This window comes from Pararge aegeria, chromosome 14 (genome assembly GCF_905163445.1).
Source record: "Pararge aegeria chromosome 14, ilParAegt1.1, whole genome shotgun sequence".
Taxonomy (NCBI): Eukaryota; Metazoa; Arthropoda; class Insecta; order Lepidoptera; family Nymphalidae; genus Pararge; species Pararge aegeria.
The window spans coordinates 14,868,324-14,887,640 of NC_053193.1; the positions used below are offsets into that span (position 1 = coordinate 14,868,324).

Below are 19,317 nucleotides of genomic sequence, written 5' to 3' on the forward strand. Positions count from 1 at the left end.
TTCATTCATTAATATTTTTCAGCGTGACGAACTCAAACTTAGCAAGCAGCAATATGAAAAGGATCTTGAAATGATTTATCGTCATGACCACGACACTAATGCTCAAAGAGTAAGTTTGCATTGATTTTAAACCTCCTAGCTTCCCATCGATGGACACAGGCGTCCTCTCTCGTACGAGAGAGGCGTTAGAGCATAGACCCACTACGCTGCCCCAATTTTTAGGTTTCCGGTCTAGAGGGCGTGGTTGCCTGTGTAATTCAAAAATTCAAAATTCACATATTTATGATCAGATTACATTGTATCAATTACTGGTGTCAGGAAAAGTTTAGAACTGCTTTCCAGCCGCCACGCCCATCTCCGGAACTTCAGCTATGATTATATTATGTTCCAAACCAAGTTGTTGTATAATTGAAGTAAACAGTTATTTTGTGCAGCACGCAAGAAACATAATTGTTGGGGTGTGTGTGTGTGTGCGTGTGTTGGCATGGCTGTGTGTGTATGTGAGTGTGTGTGTCTGTATGTTTGTTGTGAGTTTGAGTGATTATGCGAGCGTGTGCATGTGTATCTGGAGAACCAAATGAATTATAGGCACATGAGATGTACCTGTAATACACCTTAGGTTGATGGACACAGAGCAACACTTTGCAGGGTGTGTGTGTGTGTGTGTGTGTGTGTGTGTGTGTGTGTGTGTGTGTGTCTATTTGTAGGCGATGGTGTCCCACTTACCTTAAGGTGGGCTATCTGCTTAATCTATACCGTATTAGTTATAAAAAAAATGGTTTGATGGGCTATAATCATAATTGGAAACGACCGCTTGGTGATCTAAACAAATCATTCAAAGCGGGGGCAAGCCGTTATACCGCAGCACAGGTCACCAAAATAAATTTTTCTCGATTTTGTTGACCGAAGGAGCGCCTCGCGATGCATTTCTGTACTTTCTACGGCGCCCCAGGGCTCCCTGGGGAGCCTTGTCATAGAGAATATATAATTATTATCAAGAGCTATAAAGGTGGAAAGTGAACTGGAGTCAATGAAAAGATTTTATTCAATTATGTAACATAACCACAAAAGTATTTTAGGTCATGATAGAGGAGTATGAAGCGTCTTTGGCGAAGAGGACCGAGGAGCGTCAGCAAGCGCAATTGCGAGCGAAGGAATCAAATGAGAAATATAAGAGGGCGAAGGAGACGTTGGATCAAAATATAATAACTGGTAACTTATGCCCTTAAAATAATATGTACCTACTGAATATTACTGAAAATCTTGGCGACCTCCCTGGCGCAGCGCAGAGGACTTTTGTAGGAGGAGGATTCTTGCCATATATGCAATTTTCCTGCTGTATGTAAGCTCTAATAAATATATCACCGAGACCACTATTTTAAATGCAGTAAAGTGAAAGCAGCAGATATCTTTCGAGAAGCCATTCTAATAAATTGTGTACAAATGTGACTTCTGACCTAGAACGAGAAGCATCTGAAGAGTTAGAAGCTTTGACTACGCTCTGTCGTCAACTGGAGGCGTGGCGCGAGGAGACGGAGTCCGACCTGACCGTCAACCAACGCATGTCGGACAAGATGCGAATCGAAAAGAAAGCGTTGGCCGATGACAAAAGGCAGCTGGTATAAAATTCATTTATTTCAAGGACCTACTTTTGCTTTCATTCATTTCATAACATTCTGATAGCAGATAGCTTGTTTTATGAAATGAATGAAAGCACTTACTTTGGGGGCCAGATGTGTTTATTGTCGATGTATATTTATATATTATAAATGGACCATTTAAAAAATTTGCAAAATTTTGTCAGATCTGATAAGGAATTGAGGTATTATTTATTTAATTTTTTTAAATGTACAAATTAAAAAATAATTGCAAAATTGAGAATTTAATGACATTGCCATTGCAACATTCTCTTTCTAATAGAAAACGAATTTGTTTTTACGCTCTCAATTCTTAAAAAGCATAGCTTTTTTAAAACATAGATGATACGTCGTTCGAGGACATAACACCATGTATTATTTTGAATTGGTTTTAATTTAAGTTCATGATTACTTTATTGGATGGCAGGACACAATCATCTACGGTCTCAGTAATGAGGTGTGGAAGCTCGAGTCCAAACTGGAAATGTTTCAAAAGCAATTGGAAATTAAAAATGTTGAAATGGAAAAAGTTAATGACAAGGTAAGGATTATTTGTTCTTTTAGACTTCCTGAGTAATCTGATTACAATGTACGCTGTTTTCGGACTATCCGTTAAATTTTCGAGGACCTTCCGGGCGCAGTGGTAAGCGTTGCGGTTTTAAGAGGGATGCCCGGGGTTCGATTCCTGGCAGCGGCGATGAGGCAATTTGTAATTTTCTGAATTTTCTCTGGTCTGGGCTTTGGTTGTGGCTAGTTATTACCCTACCAGACGCGTCGCTAAGCGGTTTAGCGTTCCGGTACGATGTCCCGGGTATGGGTTTTAATATAACTACCCTAATACCAACTCAACATAACAGGTTAGCTTATTACCTTTTCAGACTTCATCATCACTTGCCAGCATGTGAGTTTGCAGTCAAGGGCTAGCTTGTAAAGGAATATAAAAAAAAGGAAAGACTAAAGCTATTTGTCCTTAATTTTTATAATCAATCAAAAATACTTTATCGCACACGAGAAAAAAAATGAAACAAAAGTACAAGCAATTAAAAAAAATAAACAAAGTTATCTTCAATACATAATATATTAGTTTACTTTCTTTATTAAAAAATAAATAATACTTAATTATTATACCTTCGTATTTAGACTGATTTCGTTGTTACGTGATTATGAAATTATAGGTGACGGCATATGGTGCTGAACTAGAAGATTTGGAGTTGGAAAAAAAGCGCCTCGTCAGTCTCTGGAACTCCGTGCTAGTGAATATTCAGCAACGGGACAGGGGATATAATGCCGTACGAGATGACTACAGGTAATGAAAGCAAGTACAAGATAAATCCCGCCCAAAGCGAGTGAGTTTCAGGTAACGCCTAGGATAAGTAGTCCTCATCTTTATTTATCCTGAATATTTTGAATGAGAAGGGTTTAGGCCGTAGTCTACCACGTTGGCCAATTTCGGATTGGCAGACTTTCCAAGCCTTTGTGAACACTATAGAGAACTCTCGGGCGTGAAGGTTTCCTCACGATGTTTTCCTTCGCCGTTAAAGCAAGTATTATTTTATTGCTTAAATTAAAAATGTATAACTCCGAAGAGTAAGAGGTGCGTGCCGGGTATCGAACTCTGTCCGCTTGCCGCGCTAGGATAAGTTGCACCTATAGGTACTTTGAAAAAGAAACCAATCCTAATTACCTAGGACTTATTTGGTTATAACGTTTGATTTTCTTAATGACAAAAATTTATAACATTCCGTATGTTTACAATATAAATAAGTGTATAATAATGAGATTTTTTAAGTAGGAACTCTGCTATTATACTGAGACAAGTTTTAATTATATGTCGTAAAAAATGTGTAAAAACACATCTAATACAGCGAGGTTACTATACATTTGATGAATTTCTTAACGACAAGGTAGATTGGAAGCAGTCAGCCTCGCTCTCATCACCATGTTGGAAAAGAGCAACTACTGAGTTTCTTGCCGGCTCTTCTCGGTAGAATCTGCTTTACCAACCGGTGGTAGAGTCACTACAAACATAAATGAATTTGAATTTGAATGTTACGTTCTGTAGCAATTGTAATAAGTAAAAAATGTCTGCAACAGATGTTTTTTATATATTTTGTTATTAACGCAAAACGCGCCTCACCTTTTCAAAAGTTTAAAAGGAATACACCTTAAAAGTGAGTTCTTTTTTCATAATATTTCTTATTTATATTGCTTAAATGATTATGTAGATCACTACAAGAAAACTACCACACTCTACTGAACAACTTGGAGATAACGAAAAAAATGGTGATGGATGAAATGAACAAGGGAAAAGAAATTGCCATGAACAAGGAAAAATTGATGTACGACCTCAATAGCGCTAACAAGCTGTGTAAGTGTATTTTATAAATTTAAAATGCATATAAAAAATTTCGGAACTGACAGGATTTAAACCTGCGACTCTTGCAATCGCGGCCTGAGTGCTTTATCTAATTAAGCTACGGCTCTCCTACCGTCGATGGCGAAAATAGTATATGCCTTTCACATCAGTCTTATAGCGACTGAAGCATCATCTTGTAGTAAACGATGCAGTTTCAATCTACTTTTTCAAAGTTCCATATTACAATGAGACACGTTTGAATCAAGAGATGACACATTGTGTAAGTGTATATTTTATTATATCACGAGAGGGTCATGATTTTAGCTATAAGTCATCAGTTTTTTACAAATTGCATTAGATAGGTGAGTTCATCTGTTCCCACTAAACACCCCAAGTAAGTCAGTACCAAGTTGTGTTATAGTTTTTGAACTTTTACCTAGTTATAGACAAATTAAAAGGCAATCAATCTGCTCTACCCTGCATAACACTAAGTTTGCCTTGCATTACATTAATTCCATTACATTAAGTTACCTAATCTCCAAAAATAAACATTATTTTTCTTCAATCGTTTTTGGAATGTTGCATGTTAAGTTTAAATACTTTTATTCAAAATAAAATATAATTGTCATAGTCTTACTTGTTTGTATCTAAAATAATTACACAAGGGAGAGCACTGATATCTACAGTACGAGTTTTTAATCAGTTTAGGTATCAGTCATTCAACCAAACATAGTATTAAGCTATGATTCCTGACACTATGTAATAAAAAAAAAATCATAGAAGTAGGGTCTACTGGAAATAATTCCAAGCGGCATATTTTTGACTCTTTAGAACCGTTGTGATTTGAAACTCGATGAAACGAAAATGCGTTACGATCAAGAAAATAACACATAAATACCCTTCCACATACCTACTACCCTTACTATCCTTACTAATATTACAAATTTGAAAGTGTGTTTGTTTGTCCTTCTTTTACGCTTTAAGTATGACACCAATCGACTCGACTTGATTTTTGGCATAGAGTTAGATGACAGTCCTGAGAGTAACATAGGTTCCTTTTTTACCCCAGGGAAACAAACAGTTCTCACGGTGTTTGTAATAAACGGTAAGACGAAAAAAAAATATAAAACTAATAACACATAAATGTATGGGAGGGAATGCTATAAAGCTATTTTAGTTAACATGGGAATTGAATATGTAGGTAAAAAAGCAAACACATAAATTTATAAAATAATATATAAATGTAGAAAGAATAAGATAGATTACATTCTCTTTCCTATTTTAGTTACCATATCCATTTCAATTTCTCGTAGGCTGCTTTTCGGAAGTTTCACTTCTGCCGTGTACCTATATTCTACAGTTTACAGAACTACTTTTGTTTTATTAATAGCACACAGGGGTAAAACAGTTTAGACAGTAGCAAATCCTACTAGACAAATTACGGAGCATGCTCAGGAATTATTTTATTGACTTAGGCCCTTTCTATCTGATCATCGTAAGACATCGTACTCGGGTCTAAGCCGTTAACTTGTTTATCTATTAAACCTTTTAAGAAACGCTGAGTCCTCCCATTTTAACTTTCATAAAGTGTTGTGCCATTACCAAATACATATATGTGGTTCTGAATCTTCAATTATTATTACAGTTGAATCCGAGGACGCAAAACGCATTGCTCTTGAGTCACAAATAAATGAACTGTCCGAGGCGATAGAAATGACCGAACGAGACGAAGAACTTATAAAGTCGGTAAGTTGAAAACAAAGGTCATGGTGTGGGTTTTTGTGCGTACTTAAATTTACATTTAAGTACGCACAAAAACCCACCGACCGGGAATCGAACCCAAGACCTTGGACTCAGAAAGCAGGGTCGCTGCCCACTGCGCCACTCGGCCGTCAAATACCCAGCCGGTAGTCCATTATGCGACACGAAATCTTTAATATTTAATAATTTCGATCGAGTTAGGTAAGTCCAATTTCGAGAGAGGTGAACTTCGTGACATTTTTTCGTCTGAGGAATTTTCCTCAGTACTTTAAGACCAAAGTCTTCGAACAGTTCGTGTTATCAATGGTGATTTACGGATCAGAAACGTTGCCGCTTAATAAGAAAGAGAGAGTTATGCTATGAGAAAGTTATGCTAGGAATATTTTTACTTTAAATCAATATTAAAAATGTTTTACAGGAAAACCAAACAATGAGTAACATTTTGAAATCCACTGAGAATGAGCTTGCACGCCGGACGGAGCAGAAATTAAAATTGGAGAATGACATTCTGACAAATATTCAAGAGTGCCTGCTTAATGATAAAGCTGTCGAGTCTATGGCTAACGGTATCAAGAAAATGAGGGAGATGTCTAGGAAACAGGTAATAACTGTCGTTGCAGTAACATTTTTCGGACTTGTGATTTATGATAAAAATTTAAAAATCCATTTAAATCTGAATGGTTGGAAGGATATAGAAACCTTTTTTTAAAATTAAAGATAACCTTTTTAATAGAGCCAGAAATAGATCGACTATTTCTGGCCCTCATTTAAAAAAGGTCCTCTGAAAATGTTGTCCACCGCTGGCCAAGTTAGACGTCTACCTATCTTAGGTAGACTTCACACGACATTGAGAACATTATGGTGAATTCTCAAACGTTCAGATTTCCTCACGATGTTTCCTTCACTGTTAAAATCACGTTATTAAATTGCTTATTAAAAACGCAAATAGCTCTGATAGTTAGAGGTGCATGCCGGAGGTCGAACTCAGTGGGAATCCCCGAAAGCGAGCCCGATGCTCTAATCACTAAGCTATCTCATCTAAGTTAGAGTACTTTTTTGATTTACATAGTACCAATCTGTTGTAGGTACACAAATATCTAAACTAAGGCCTATCACTTTCATTGGTATCTTTTGCCGAAAAAGATACTCGTAGCTCAATTTATAGACTTGTTAATTTAATAAAATTTTGACAGGATAGGGCTGGGTCTTATCTTGTTAATTTTGTAATGATATGAAATTCATTTATATTTTATATGCATCATCTGGTGTCTGTCAAATACTATTCAAATAACTGTGTGTAGGGGGGATGAATGTGGCGATACAAGTTAAAATAGTTTTATTTACTTCTAGGAAATATCTCTGATGTCAATGGAGAATCAGCACGCGAACGTGATGCTGGACATAGAAGTGCACCGTAACAGACAAGCAAGGAACAACGCTATACTGGAAGAGAATCTAGCTAAAGTGAAAGCGAGGGAGAAGGAGATCGAAGCTCTTCAGGAGGAGTACGATCATAAGATGCTGGTCGTCATGAGGAAGCAGCGGGAGGCGGATATCATTATTAAAAAGTTCACTGCACTCAAGGAGATGTTTGACGTTAGTATTCAATATACTGAAGATGTGGAAAATAGGATTATCGGGTAGTTTATAGTTTTTGCAGTTATCGTAACCGATTTTGCGGGACGAAAATATAGACCGTCCAATTTTTAGTTTCAATTCAGGGTATTTACATAAGTACTTCTCTTTCCGCCACTTTAGCAGAATATTTTTATCATCATCATCATCATATCAACAGATAGACGCCCACTGCTGGACATAGGTCTTTTGTAGGGAGTTTCAAATTCCACGGATTTGTGCCGCTTGGATCCAGCGACTATCTGCGACGCGCTTGATGTCGTCTGTCCTCCCTGTTGGGGGTCGACGAACGCTGCGCTTACCAGTGCGGGGCTGCCCTTATATACTATACAAAACATTTTTGAATAGTATATTTTATACTACCTCAATATCGTAAATAGTAATTTGCAGTAGGTACTACCTACCTACTCCGGAGGTATGCAACTGAAGTTAGGAGGGTTTAAAATGGAGGAGTTCGGTGATCAGTACAGCTAACGTAGCTTGTTCAATAACTAATTTGTTACGTTCTCCCCGTGTTACTTTCATACCTGGTCTTCTCCTGGTCAATCTGAAATCTCACAATGAGAAGGGGTTAAGGCCAATACGCTAGCCCAGTGCGGATTGTTGGACTCCACATGCACTTGAGAACATTATAGAGAAAACCAAGCCTGAGAGTTCTCCATAATATCCTCAAAGTCGTGTGGAGAGTCTCAAGCATGTATGTTTGCTCACTAAGTTTTCCTTTACCATTGAAGGAATTAATATTTTAATTGCTTAAAACGCACATAACTTAGAAAAGTTAGAGATGCGTGCTTCAAACTGGGCCCCCCGGAAGTGAAGTCGAAGTCCTACTGGGCTATCTCCGCTCATTTTAAATATCTTATGTTACCTGAATATCTTAATAATAATTTGCAGTAAGCAGTGCACATATTTTTATGTTTGTACTATTATATTTTATTATTATTATCGTGTATCATCTTATAGTTAAAGTCCCCGCAAGAGCGACACATTGAGGAATTGGAGCAGCAGATCAAGGCTCTGCGGGAGCGCACGGAGAACATGCAGTCAGAGTGGTTACGGCTTCAGGGTCACGTGGTAAAGCTGACCGCTCAGCATCACAAGATCGTCGCTGACATTAATCTTATAAATAAACGTTAGTACTTAGCTATATGTTTCACAAATGACTATATGTTTCACGTGTTTTGATCAGTGCATCACAGACGCTACAGAAAAAAAAAATTAAGATGACTTTTTTATTCCATTCGATTCCATACAACTGCATCTATTTCACCAACAGAAATACAGATCTGCGAGCAAAAAACCATGCGTATACAAACGGAAACCGAGCGTGTGGGCCAAGAGCGGGCGCGTGTGGACCGCAACCTGCGAGACTTGCGTGGCCGCCTCGAGGTACTGGAGAGAACGCGCAAGGAGGCCTCCGAGCGGAACCAGGTTGCGCAGAGAGCCAACCTCGCCGTCACACACGAGTATACCGCTAATCTGAAGGTAAGCTTACCCACTTAAAGAATTCCGTTACGGAAGCACGACAATATCCTAAAAGGCTCATTCATTAGGGGCAATTTGCTTTTTCCAGGCAAATTCCTGGAAAAAGCAAATTAGGTAATTAAAAAATATTAGGTATAAGTATATTAGGTATAATAGGTCTGATTTACTAAATACATATTCATGCTTTCTTACTAATCTGTTTCTAAGCGGAATCGTAGTGGAACGCAAAGTCACTTGTCTTTGTCAGTAATGGTAACTAGCGACGGCCGTAGTCTCCCGCCAGACCAGATCAGGGAAAATTTTGCCAGGGATTGAACCTGGGACTTCCCACTTATAAGCCAACAGCGTTCAACATTAGTAATTGACTTCAATTTAGTGAAGTATCTGTCTTTCAGGATGCTGAAAGCGACTTAATTCAGATTGAAGAAGACATTGAAGCATTCGAAAAAGAAAAGATGAATCTTACGCAGGAATTAGAAAAAGGCCAACGAGAAGCGCTCATTTGGCAAAGGAAAGGCATATTAGCGGTGGATCTGAAGAGGAATATACAAAATGCAAAGTCTGCAGCCGGTGAAATCGGTCAGATGCGAGCCGAAATTCATAGGATGGAAGTAAGTACCTATAGACAACTGTCGTCTGACTGCCTGTCAAAGTAACGTTTCTAATTAATTGGTGTAAGTATGCAAATTTACGTCCGTTTTCTATTTTTATTAATTATTTTGTTCTGGGATTCTTGAAATATTGGTAAGTACACTTTTGGGTGAGTACCTACGGTACGAGGGTATTGGGTTATTTCATCCTATATACAACGAGGAATTTATTAACCTTGCTACAAAAGCTCAAAACAAAAGCTTGCTACAATTGCATCCCAGACTATATAGGTTCTTATTTGAAATAAACTTATATGCAACGATGGTATCACCATCATAAACCCATTATCGGCCCAATACAGGGCACGGGTATCCTTTCAGAATTATAAGAGTTTTAGCCACCACGCGAGCCCAGTACGGCCTGGTGGACTCCACTCGCCTTTTGGGAACATTATGGAGACCTCTCAGGCATGCAGGTTTCTTCACCATGTTTACTTTCACGGCTAAAGCAAGTGATATTATAATTAATTAAATTAAACACGCACATAACTTAGAATATTTAGAAATGGGATTCGAACTAGTCCCCCCGAAAATGAATCCGAAGACTAGTGGTAATAATAGTGTAGGATGTTGGTATAAAAACAAAAAAATAAGTGAATCCTTCATTTAGGTACGTCGCGAACAACTACGCAAAACTGGTGAGAAATTAGCAGACGATCTGGCTCTGTACGTGACGCGCAGGGAGACAGCTATGGAGAAGAACAGGGCTGCGGTCGCCGTGGAGAAGGCGCACGGCTCGCAAACAACCGCACAGTCCACGTACCATCATAAACTGAGATTGGCCAAGGCTGATGTTGCCAGAGTTACTAAGGTAACCTTTTTAAATATGTAATTGGCGGCTAAATCAGGTGAATTTTGTCGGACATTACCCGAGCAGTTTCCCGATAAATTTGCAAGCAAGCTCATGAGTAAGTGGCCCGCATGCGATCGAAACTAGTCGGGATTTTTCCGACAAAAACATCTTCAGAGTTCAGTCACCAATTACACATTTAAAATGAACTTTACTCACTATAGTTTATATTGTTAAATAAGGTACTCTAACTATCTCATTTTATTCAATAGAGTATTCCTACTTTGTGATAGCTTTCGAGCATCTAGGTAATATTTTTACGACTGTAAAGAAATCTCTTTAGAGAGATCTTTTCATCAGCCCCCGTTGTGTAGGTAGTTTCTGTCCACCTTTGAGGGCTATACAATTTTGCAGATAACCCAACTATAGGTGGTTACATGTACAAAAATCCAGTTTAAGTATACGATTTTTTCATGCAAATGACAAAATCTTTCCCCCTATTTCTACTGAGGGAAGATTAACACAACCGACAGAATATCATCGCTAACTTAAACAAGATGCATGCTGTTAATTCATGCAGCTTTCTAGAACCTATGTCTTATATTGTGAAAAACTGACTTTATTCTATGGCTTTCTAGGATTTAACTGAAGCCAAACTCCACATGGAGCAGTTACAGAAAGAGCAGGAAAGACTGGACCACGAAGTAGCAACCACGGGTGCAGCTAACTCGCAGTTAGAAGAAAATGTGGCGACCTTACTGCGAGAGTATCGAGAAGCAGAGAAGCAAAAGAAATGGGTAAGTGATGGAACATGTTAATACTACCATAGCCTTTCAAAGGTAATTGTTTTCAGAAAACTAAGAGTTTATGTAAGGCAGTAGTACCTAATTTTGTATGTAGATTAAGGCAAAGTTGCCTTGGACTTTTGGTAGTACCAATTGAAAGTCGTTTTGCAGCTTCTTGAACGCGTGGTTCGCAGCCAGCGTGTCGGCACTGAATTGGCAACGGCGATCAAGCGGCAATCTGTACGAGTAAAGAAGTCAAAAGCAACCGTCCTTGCGGAGTACAACCAGGCCCTAGCACTCAACGAACGTCTTAACTACGTCGTGCAAAAGTTGGTGAACGAATACCCGCATCTCAGTGACAAATTGGAAACGATAACGAACACTTTGAATATACATTCCCCAACTGGATCACCTAGACTCTACGAAGATGATTGTTTGTGTGAAGAACCAAAGAAGAGATGTGGATGTATTGGAGAATGTTCGTGTCTTCCAGATGATATTCCGGAGAAACTAGAAATCGACCAAAGTGAGCCACCTCCCGAGGACTGATTTACAAAGCCAAAAACCCCAAATAAAAAAAATACAAAAGGCCAAAGCTACTGTGAAACGTATTGAGTAATCTAGGGATCAACAAAATCCTACACAACCTGTATTACGATACTAATTTAAATATATATACAAACATAGTTTGGTTACCTTTATGTTCATTAATCTGATCATGATTTTTTTCTCCTATCCGGGGAATCGTGTTAAAGTAAAACGTTTCTTAAAAACTTAACTATAAATTTAATTTGATAACTTGATAAAACTCTTAACATCATTATAATTATATTATTTACAATTTTCTACTTATGATTTTCACAAGGTGCATAACCCATAAAATTATTGTCAAAAAAATTAAAGAGATTTTCAAGTAAGAGAAAATAGACTTTGCTTGGTATGTTAAGTTTAGTTTCGTCTGTGCGTTTTGAATTGCGTGTTTCTGAAGGTGGTAACGGTGTGTTTTTTGGATTCGAGTTGCCTCCGTGCATGATAAACTGCGTGTTTACGCGTGGTGCGTTCGTGGATTTCACTGCAGGTTTAGTTGCGTTGGTGCGTTGTTCTGCGATTGTATGAAGGGCCGCTGGTGCGCGGTTCGTTCGTGGCGCGCGCGGTGGTCGGAGCGGCCGAAGGGCATGTCGCAGTACGTGCACGAATAGCGCTTTTCCTTTGTGTGGCTTATCATGTGAACGCGGAGGTACCTGCGGACAAAGTTTGCGTGATCTATCTCACTAAACGCACCTTTTTATCATCTATAGCCCATAACAGTCCACTGCTGGATTAAAGGGATCTATCTCTCTAAACGCGCCTTTTTATCATCCATAGCCTATAACAGTCAACTGCTGGACTAAAGGCCGCTCCCAGCGGGAGAGTTGGTCCATAATAGCCACGCTAGGCAGACGGGTTTGTGAGATGGTAGTACTAGCGGGGACGCTCTTGCCCAGCCTCCATTATATTCCCTAAGTCGCCTTGTACGACAACCGCGGTAGGACTATTGCATTTATAGTTGTAAAATTACTGATCAATCCTTATACTCCAAACAGATCTTCGGCAATGTACCCTCTACGCACGTTTCGCTCCGAAAACGGAGAATCCTCAGGAGATGTTGACTTTTACTCTAAAGCCACTGAAGTATTATTTCGGTTTTCATTTACACTGACCGACTTTGACAATGAATAATGTTAAATTTTAATTGTTTTTTAAATTTTGGGAGTGGAATAACCATTTTAATTACTGAAAAAAGTGTTTTTTTTACACTACTTAAAGAGTAATAGTAGTAATTTCTTATTTTGCCGCTATTTTAATAAGAAATCGTTCCTAATCTTTCTAAAAAAGAATAACAAAAAGATCTGAAAGAACCTCATCTAGCATCTTGGTCTGAATTACTTTTAGCTTACCCAGGTTTCTTGAAAGCCATGTCACATAGATCGCAGGCGAAGTTTCTGGCATCGCTGTGTATCATCTGGTGATTTTTCATAATCGTGGTCGAGCTGAAATGTTTCCCACAGTCTGGACATTCGAACGGCTTTTCGTTAGAATGACTCCTTTGAAATGGAATTAATTTTATTATTATAAAATGTCAAAAAAATGTGTAAAAAAAATAAAATGCGTTCCAGACAGCTAGTTATCTAAAGGACGAAGTATGAGAAATTTAAGAATTTTACGCTCGCAACTGTAGGGTTGTTTTCAAGTATCCAAACACTGTTGTGTCCGAGTAAAATGGACCTTTTCACATGGTTTGAACGCTTTAAATCTATCCATACAACTGCTCACATTTAAAATAAAGCCAGTGCTTGTTCCAGAAATTTCGTTTTAAACAAATATCAGAAGCATAGAACTTGCGACTCAAAAACGAGTGCAATTTTGCGTTAGTGTGGTCTTACTTTTTCTTTGTAGGCTACTATTTTGATATTTCAATGAATTATAATTATTGGGTCTTTCATTATGCTTTGTTGAGAACCAAAAACATGATTGCGAACAAATATTACCACAGAAATAAAAACATTAAATCTTAATCGGATTAGCCTTATATGTGGTCTTACTCGATAGCGCACAGATTTAATTTAAATCTATTTATTTATTTAATTACACATGCCAAGTACTTGCCTTAAATGAACCTGTAGATTATACTTTTTGAAAAACCTTTTTGAGCATATTTGACACAGATGCGTTTTCTCTTTGTCGTGTACTTGCCGCCTGAAATAACAAACTGTTTCAAGACAGTGTAAAATAGAAATAGGTATACAACGTGATACGGAATTACGAAATACTGTTAAAGGGTGCATAAGTATATTTCATAAGGAATCGCCATGTAAAAAAATTAAATCAAAAGAAGCATATTTATTTTTTTATACAAACTAATTCAAAACATTCTGAGTGTTCACTTATGACAACCCTATTCAAGATAAAAGACCGACACGTGCATAGTACCTACGCTACGCGACGCGTACCTAATAAAGTGACAGGAGTCACTTGATTTTACTTTTGCATGTGGCGTTAGGGCTGTATCGGATTTCTTTCAGTAAAAACTACAGCAATGGTTTACTCCAAAACTATGAGCGTTTCGGTTTCACAGATAAATCTCAGAGACAGTAAATTATATACCTCTAAAGCCTCTGAAGTATTATTTCAGTTTTCATTTACACGTTGTATATTTTTGTAATGTGTATTTGAGTAGGTACGCTAGCACGGCTAGCATACCGATAATCGGGAAAGCATACAATTTTTTTTTTCTCCCACAGCTTTATCAACTCTCTGAGCATTTGTGCACAGGTGGAAATAATACCCAGATGGAATGGCGCAGTGGGCAGCAACCTTGGTTTCTAAGTTCCAAGGCCGCGGATTCGATTTCGAGTTCGATCCCACTGTGTGTGTGATGAACATTAATGTTTTTCAAAGTCTGGGTGTTTATTATGACTATTTATGTATATTACATTCATGTGGCGATGTGTGTATTGTCGTAGTATATTTATTTATTATTTATTCCCACCGGTGCACCCATGCTCGGAGAGTGATAAAAGCTGTGGGAGAAATGAGTGTTTTTGCACTTACTTGTGTTGTAACAAGCCAATGTTGTGCCGGAAATCCTTATCGCACATATCGCAGACGTACGGCCGGTCCTTCGTGTGTTTGACCATGTGTAGATCTCTCTTCGCCTTCGAGATGAAACGTCGTCCGCACGGTACGCACTCGTGTGGTAAGTTCCCATTGCTGTGCATCACTAAGCGATGGTTACGCAAGCTTACAACGTCTAAAATGTATACAATAGTAGATTATGCAACAATTACTGTACATTGGCTTTTACAGTCGAGGCGGTAATAGCTGAGAATTAACCATGGTACCCAACCAAACACTTATGGACCATGCTTAAGCCACCATGTTAACATGGTAACATGGTAGCTTAAACATGGTCATTCTTTATACAAATAGCTTGCAGTGGTACGAATTTAACGTAATCGGGACATCATAAATAAAACACAAGTGCGGTAATGTTAAATAACCATGTAATAAGGTCCACATTAGGAGCAAGTGTGATGAAAACATTTTATATTTTGCTTTAACTGCCTCGCTGGTCTAATGGTTAGAATGTTCGGAAACTACGAGCAACTATTGTATTATTATTATATTTAAACTATTACACGAATACGTATAAAATGGTCTATCAATTGCAACAGACTTCAAATCTGACTACTGCCAAAGTTTTGCGTGTTTAAAATAAAAAAAAAACCTTTATTACATTAAACAAATCGTGGTTATTACACGATAGTTGAATTCCTTAACGACAAGGCTGCTTGGAAGCAGGCCACTCCGCTCTCATCTCTCACAAAACAGAAAAAATCCAAAGATTGTTAAACTTTAAAATTATGTTGGAAAAGAGCAATCTGCTAAGTTTCTTGCCGTTATTATTTTTTTGACAAGTATAATATGTTATAATACAGATAAGAAAAACTGCATGTAATGAATTCTTGTTGAATGACACTCAAAAACTAGAATCTAGTTAACATACCCTTCCCACACTCATCGCAGTGTTGCTTGATGCCCAAATGCTTAATTTTATTATGCCTGTATCGGGCACCGTAGCTGGCAAAAGTTTTATCACAGACTTTACACTGTATCCTCTTCCGTTCAGCCGCAGGTAGATGCAACTTCATGTGTTCAAATAAGTTAACCACTGTTTTGCCGCACTCTTCGCATATTTTCTCCCGCTGCTCTGGTTCTTTATCCCTCTTTCTAATCCTCACCTTTTTACCTTTACTCTTAGTTTTGGGACGAGACTCTTCTAAAAATTTAATGTTTTTTTTATGGTAATAATTGACGGTTAAGTGCCAATCGCTTTTAAACAAAGCCACACTTCCCAGGGCGTACAAGAAACACATCCTACCAAGCTGAGGCTTAGGTGTTAAGCCCCATGTCTGTAATAACACCAGGTTGGAAAACAGCAATGTAAACAACATTGCTGTTTTCCAACCTGGTGTTATGGAAGCTAAAAGAGGAATGGCGGTGTTCTGACGAGCTTAGTCACAAAAACCTCTTTAGCAACAAATTCAAGTTATAGTTGTTATTATGTTTTTTTTTTATTTTTTTATTCCACTAGAAGTTAGCCCTTGACTGCAATTTCACTCACTGGTAAGTGATGATGTCTAAGTTTGAGTCGGGCTAACCTGTTAGGGGTATGGCAGTTATATTAAACCCATACCTCTAATCGGAACACTAAATTGCTTACCGGCACGACTTTGACGGTAGGGTGGTAACGAGCCACGGTAGAAGCCTCCCACCAGACCAGACAAGAGAAAATTCAGAAATTAGAAATTCTCAAATTTCCCCTGCCGGGGATCTAACCCGGGACCTCCCGCTTGAATCCACAGCGCTCTCCGCTGCGCCAAGGAGGTCGTCAAAACACTAAGCAATTACTATTCATTGTACAAGTTTTGTTGCTGTTGCATTACTCTAAGTTCAACACGACGAGAATTACCGCGGCGCCGGTTGAATACGCTTAACTCTGGAACTAAAAATTGTATTCAAAAAATCTTATTTCCATTCAACTACCCAAATCTATATAACTTTCATTCACCCAATTAAAGTTTTTGTAAAACGTAATTAAATGCTTCTTCTAAAATCCACAATTCACGTCATCACTTAAAACAAAGTACCTAGTCTAATTAATTCCTGAAATTTTTATGTTTAAGCATGATCATCATTATTAACAATTCAACCAATTGACGTCCACTGCTGCACATATGTCTTATGTAGGGTGTTCCATACTACACAGTCCTGGGCCGTTTGTTTCCAGCAGCTCAGAGCAACTAGTTTGGGGCCGACCAATGCTACGTTTAGCTGTGCTGGGTCGCCATTTCAGCACCTTGGGGCCACTATATCCATTGGTTCTCCGAGCGATGTGCCCCATTCTATTGCCACTTCATTATTGAGATTAACTGAGATATATTTGTAACACTTTTGCTACTACGGATCTCCTCATTTCAATTTTGATCACGTAGAGTCACCATGTTTCAGGTCAGTATGTCATCACTGCTGTGTTTAAGCATAGCAATACCCAAATTCAAATTGTGTAATGCAACAATGAACTCAATCCCCTATGTAATATTATTTAATGTAGAAAAACATGAAGCACTGGCCTGTGAATACTTACTATTTTCTTTACATGCTTCTGTTACATATTCATCTTTTATTTTCTTTATAACGCTAAGCAGTTCATCATCTGATGGCACATCTTCTATATTATGTTCATTTTTTATTTCAATTTTACCCAGGGGCTCCATATCACAGATACCATCGTCGGAATGTCCATTGCTCATTTCCTCACATTTAATGTTGTTCATTTCAAAAACATTAAATTTTTTATCCCCACGTTTTTGAAGGCAACACAAATATTCATTATTTTTTAAAGCCAAAGTCTTGAATTCATGGAATGATATAATTTTTATAAAGCATTTAACACACAACTTTGTTGTTAGTTTGGATTCAGGTGACACCTAAAACATAAAAAATTCAAATGCAAATTTTATTTATCTCAAGCCTATTTTTTATGCACTTTTGAAAATTCAGGTCTGTCTAGATGTATGACATGTTAACACACACACATGGACACACACATACTGTGAAATGGAAAAAAATCAGGCAACACATAGTTTACCCCGATTATCATCAGCCTGTTTAGTATCCCACCTCTGGGCAAACTCTCTATATCCTTCTCTCATTTTGGCAGGTGTCTTGAGAGAGAAACCTTTAGACCTGCCTCGGTTCACCTATGGGTGGTCGTATTACTACAATTCAACTGGTAAGACAGTACCAATTGCCAATTGCACCATCCCTATCTGTCTGCATATGTGGGTGCATTCTATGCAAATGCTTTATACGGTAGCTGACCAATGAATAATGTATTTATTCAGTAGCTTCCTGGATGACTTCTTAAGCCACATACTATATCATCATCATATCAACCCATTACCTGCTTACTACAGGATACGGGTCTCCTCCCACAATGAGGAGGGAGTAAGGCTGTAGTCCACCAAGCTGGCCCCCGCAGATGAGTGGACTCTACATACCTTTGAACATTATGTAGAACTCTCAGGCATACAGGTTTCCTCACAATGTTTTCCTTCACCATTGAAGGAAGTGAAATTGAAATTACTTAACGCACATAACTTAGCAAAGTTAGAGGTGCATGATGGGATTCGAACTCGGCCCCGTGAGGTCGAGCTCCTACCCATTGCGCTAACACCGCTTTTCTACATAAGTACTATATAATATAACTTATTTATATAATAAAATTTAGTATCATAAGATTTAAATTTTTTGTATTAAATTAAATAATTAAACTTATAGCAAATTTACTAAATTGGGTAAATTTTATTGAAGATTCGTAAGTAAATAAAATAATTATTTAATGATTAAATGTCAGCAGTGTTAAAAATCGGGACTTGAGAAAGTTCTTTCTTATCTCTGTTGGGTGCAGGGTTGGTACTTGTTATTATATTTGTTTGCGATTGTTTTGAATAATCGTATAACAATTTATTACTATATTTACCTGAATGTTCAAACAAAACAATAATATGTCCCAACAACTTTTCTTGTCCCCTTTCAATTCTTCCGATAGTTGAGTTATATCTCTTTCGACTGCCTCGGTTAGGCATATTCGACAAACATCTATTTTTGCCATTTTGTTATAAACCGAGTTAAACCGAAATTGTGTTACTATTTAGTTATTTTAAAATTTTCCATCACATATTTACACTCGCGTTTGGTGTTTCGTAGTGTTTACAATACATTTTACTGTCAACGTCAATTTTTTTTTCTTTATTCTTCCCATAGGGAAAAGGCTAGGGTATTTCCCCGTACAGCCATGTCGCGTCACCGTCAATTCCATGTCAACTGAATAGGGCTGCTTATAAGAAAAATTAAAATCCTCTCTTTATTACCTGACAATTTAAGATATGTAATTTAAATACTGTTGTAATAAGCATGAGTATGACATTGCAGAGCTAAGAAAATGAATAGCGCAGGGTCGACCATCGCTTTCATTGTTCTGAGGTCGTCGCGCACTCAAGAGTAATCGCAATGCTTTTTTTATAAATTAAAACAAAATCTTTGTATAAGCGCCCATATTATTTTATCAAGTTATGAAGATCTACGATAAAATGTATAGAGACTGTTTTTAAGC

The 19,317-nt window shown here is 37.8% G+C and overlaps 2 protein-coding genes across 3 annotated transcripts in view; one reads left to right on the forward strand and one right to left on the reverse strand.

Moving 5' to 3' along the window:
• Positions 1 to 11,846, forward strand: part of LOC120629313 (coiled-coil domain-containing protein 40) — a 14,855-nt gene extending 3,009 nt beyond the window's left edge. Inside the window, exons 4-18 of the mRNA XM_039898221.1 lie at positions 23 to 109; positions 1,080 to 1,212; positions 1,462 to 1,619; positions 2,065 to 2,178; positions 2,813 to 2,943; positions 3,863 to 4,005; positions 5,639 to 5,739; positions 6,173 to 6,355; positions 7,105 to 7,350; positions 8,353 to 8,521; positions 8,666 to 8,874; positions 9,270 to 9,485; positions 10,135 to 10,335; positions 10,953 to 11,111; positions 11,271 to 11,846. Coding sequence (XP_039754155.1) covers positions 23 to 109; positions 1,080 to 1,212; positions 1,462 to 1,619; positions 2,065 to 2,178; positions 2,813 to 2,943; positions 3,863 to 4,005; positions 5,639 to 5,739; positions 6,173 to 6,355; positions 7,105 to 7,350; positions 8,353 to 8,521; positions 8,666 to 8,874; positions 9,270 to 9,485; positions 10,135 to 10,335; positions 10,953 to 11,111; positions 11,271 to 11,648 — 2,628 coding nt within the window. The 3' untranslated portion in view covers positions 11,649 to 11,846. The remainder of the gene's footprint in view (positions 1 to 22; positions 110 to 1,079; positions 1,213 to 1,461; positions 1,620 to 2,064; positions 2,179 to 2,812; positions 2,944 to 3,862; positions 4,006 to 5,638; positions 5,740 to 6,172; positions 6,356 to 7,104; positions 7,351 to 8,352; positions 8,522 to 8,665; positions 8,875 to 9,269; positions 9,486 to 10,134; positions 10,336 to 10,952; positions 11,112 to 11,270) is intronic.
• Positions 11,847 to 11,915: 69 nt separating this feature from the next.
• On the reverse strand, positions 11,916 to 19,127 carry LOC120629620 (zinc finger protein 883-like). 2 transcript variants are annotated; one of them, XM_039898611.1, is made up of 7 exons: positions 18,685 to 19,127; positions 17,287 to 17,629; positions 15,646 to 15,918; positions 14,691 to 14,889; positions 13,746 to 13,835; positions 13,037 to 13,129; positions 11,916 to 12,340 (listed from the first exon to the last, which is right to left on the reverse strand). In XM_039898611.1, the coding sequence occupies exons 1-7, from the start codon at positions 18,814 to 18,816 to the stop codon at positions 12,169 to 12,171; spliced, it is 1,302 nt and encodes a 433-aa protein (XP_039754545.1). In that variant the 5' UTR covers positions 18,817 to 19,127; the 3' UTR covers positions 11,916 to 12,168. The 2 variants fall into 2 exon arrangements, with proteins under 2 accessions (XP_039754545.1, XP_039754544.1); XM_039898610.1 differs by having other exon boundaries at positions 13,037 to 13,183; positions 18,685 to 19,126.
• Positions 19,128 to 19,317: the final 190 nt, after the last annotated feature.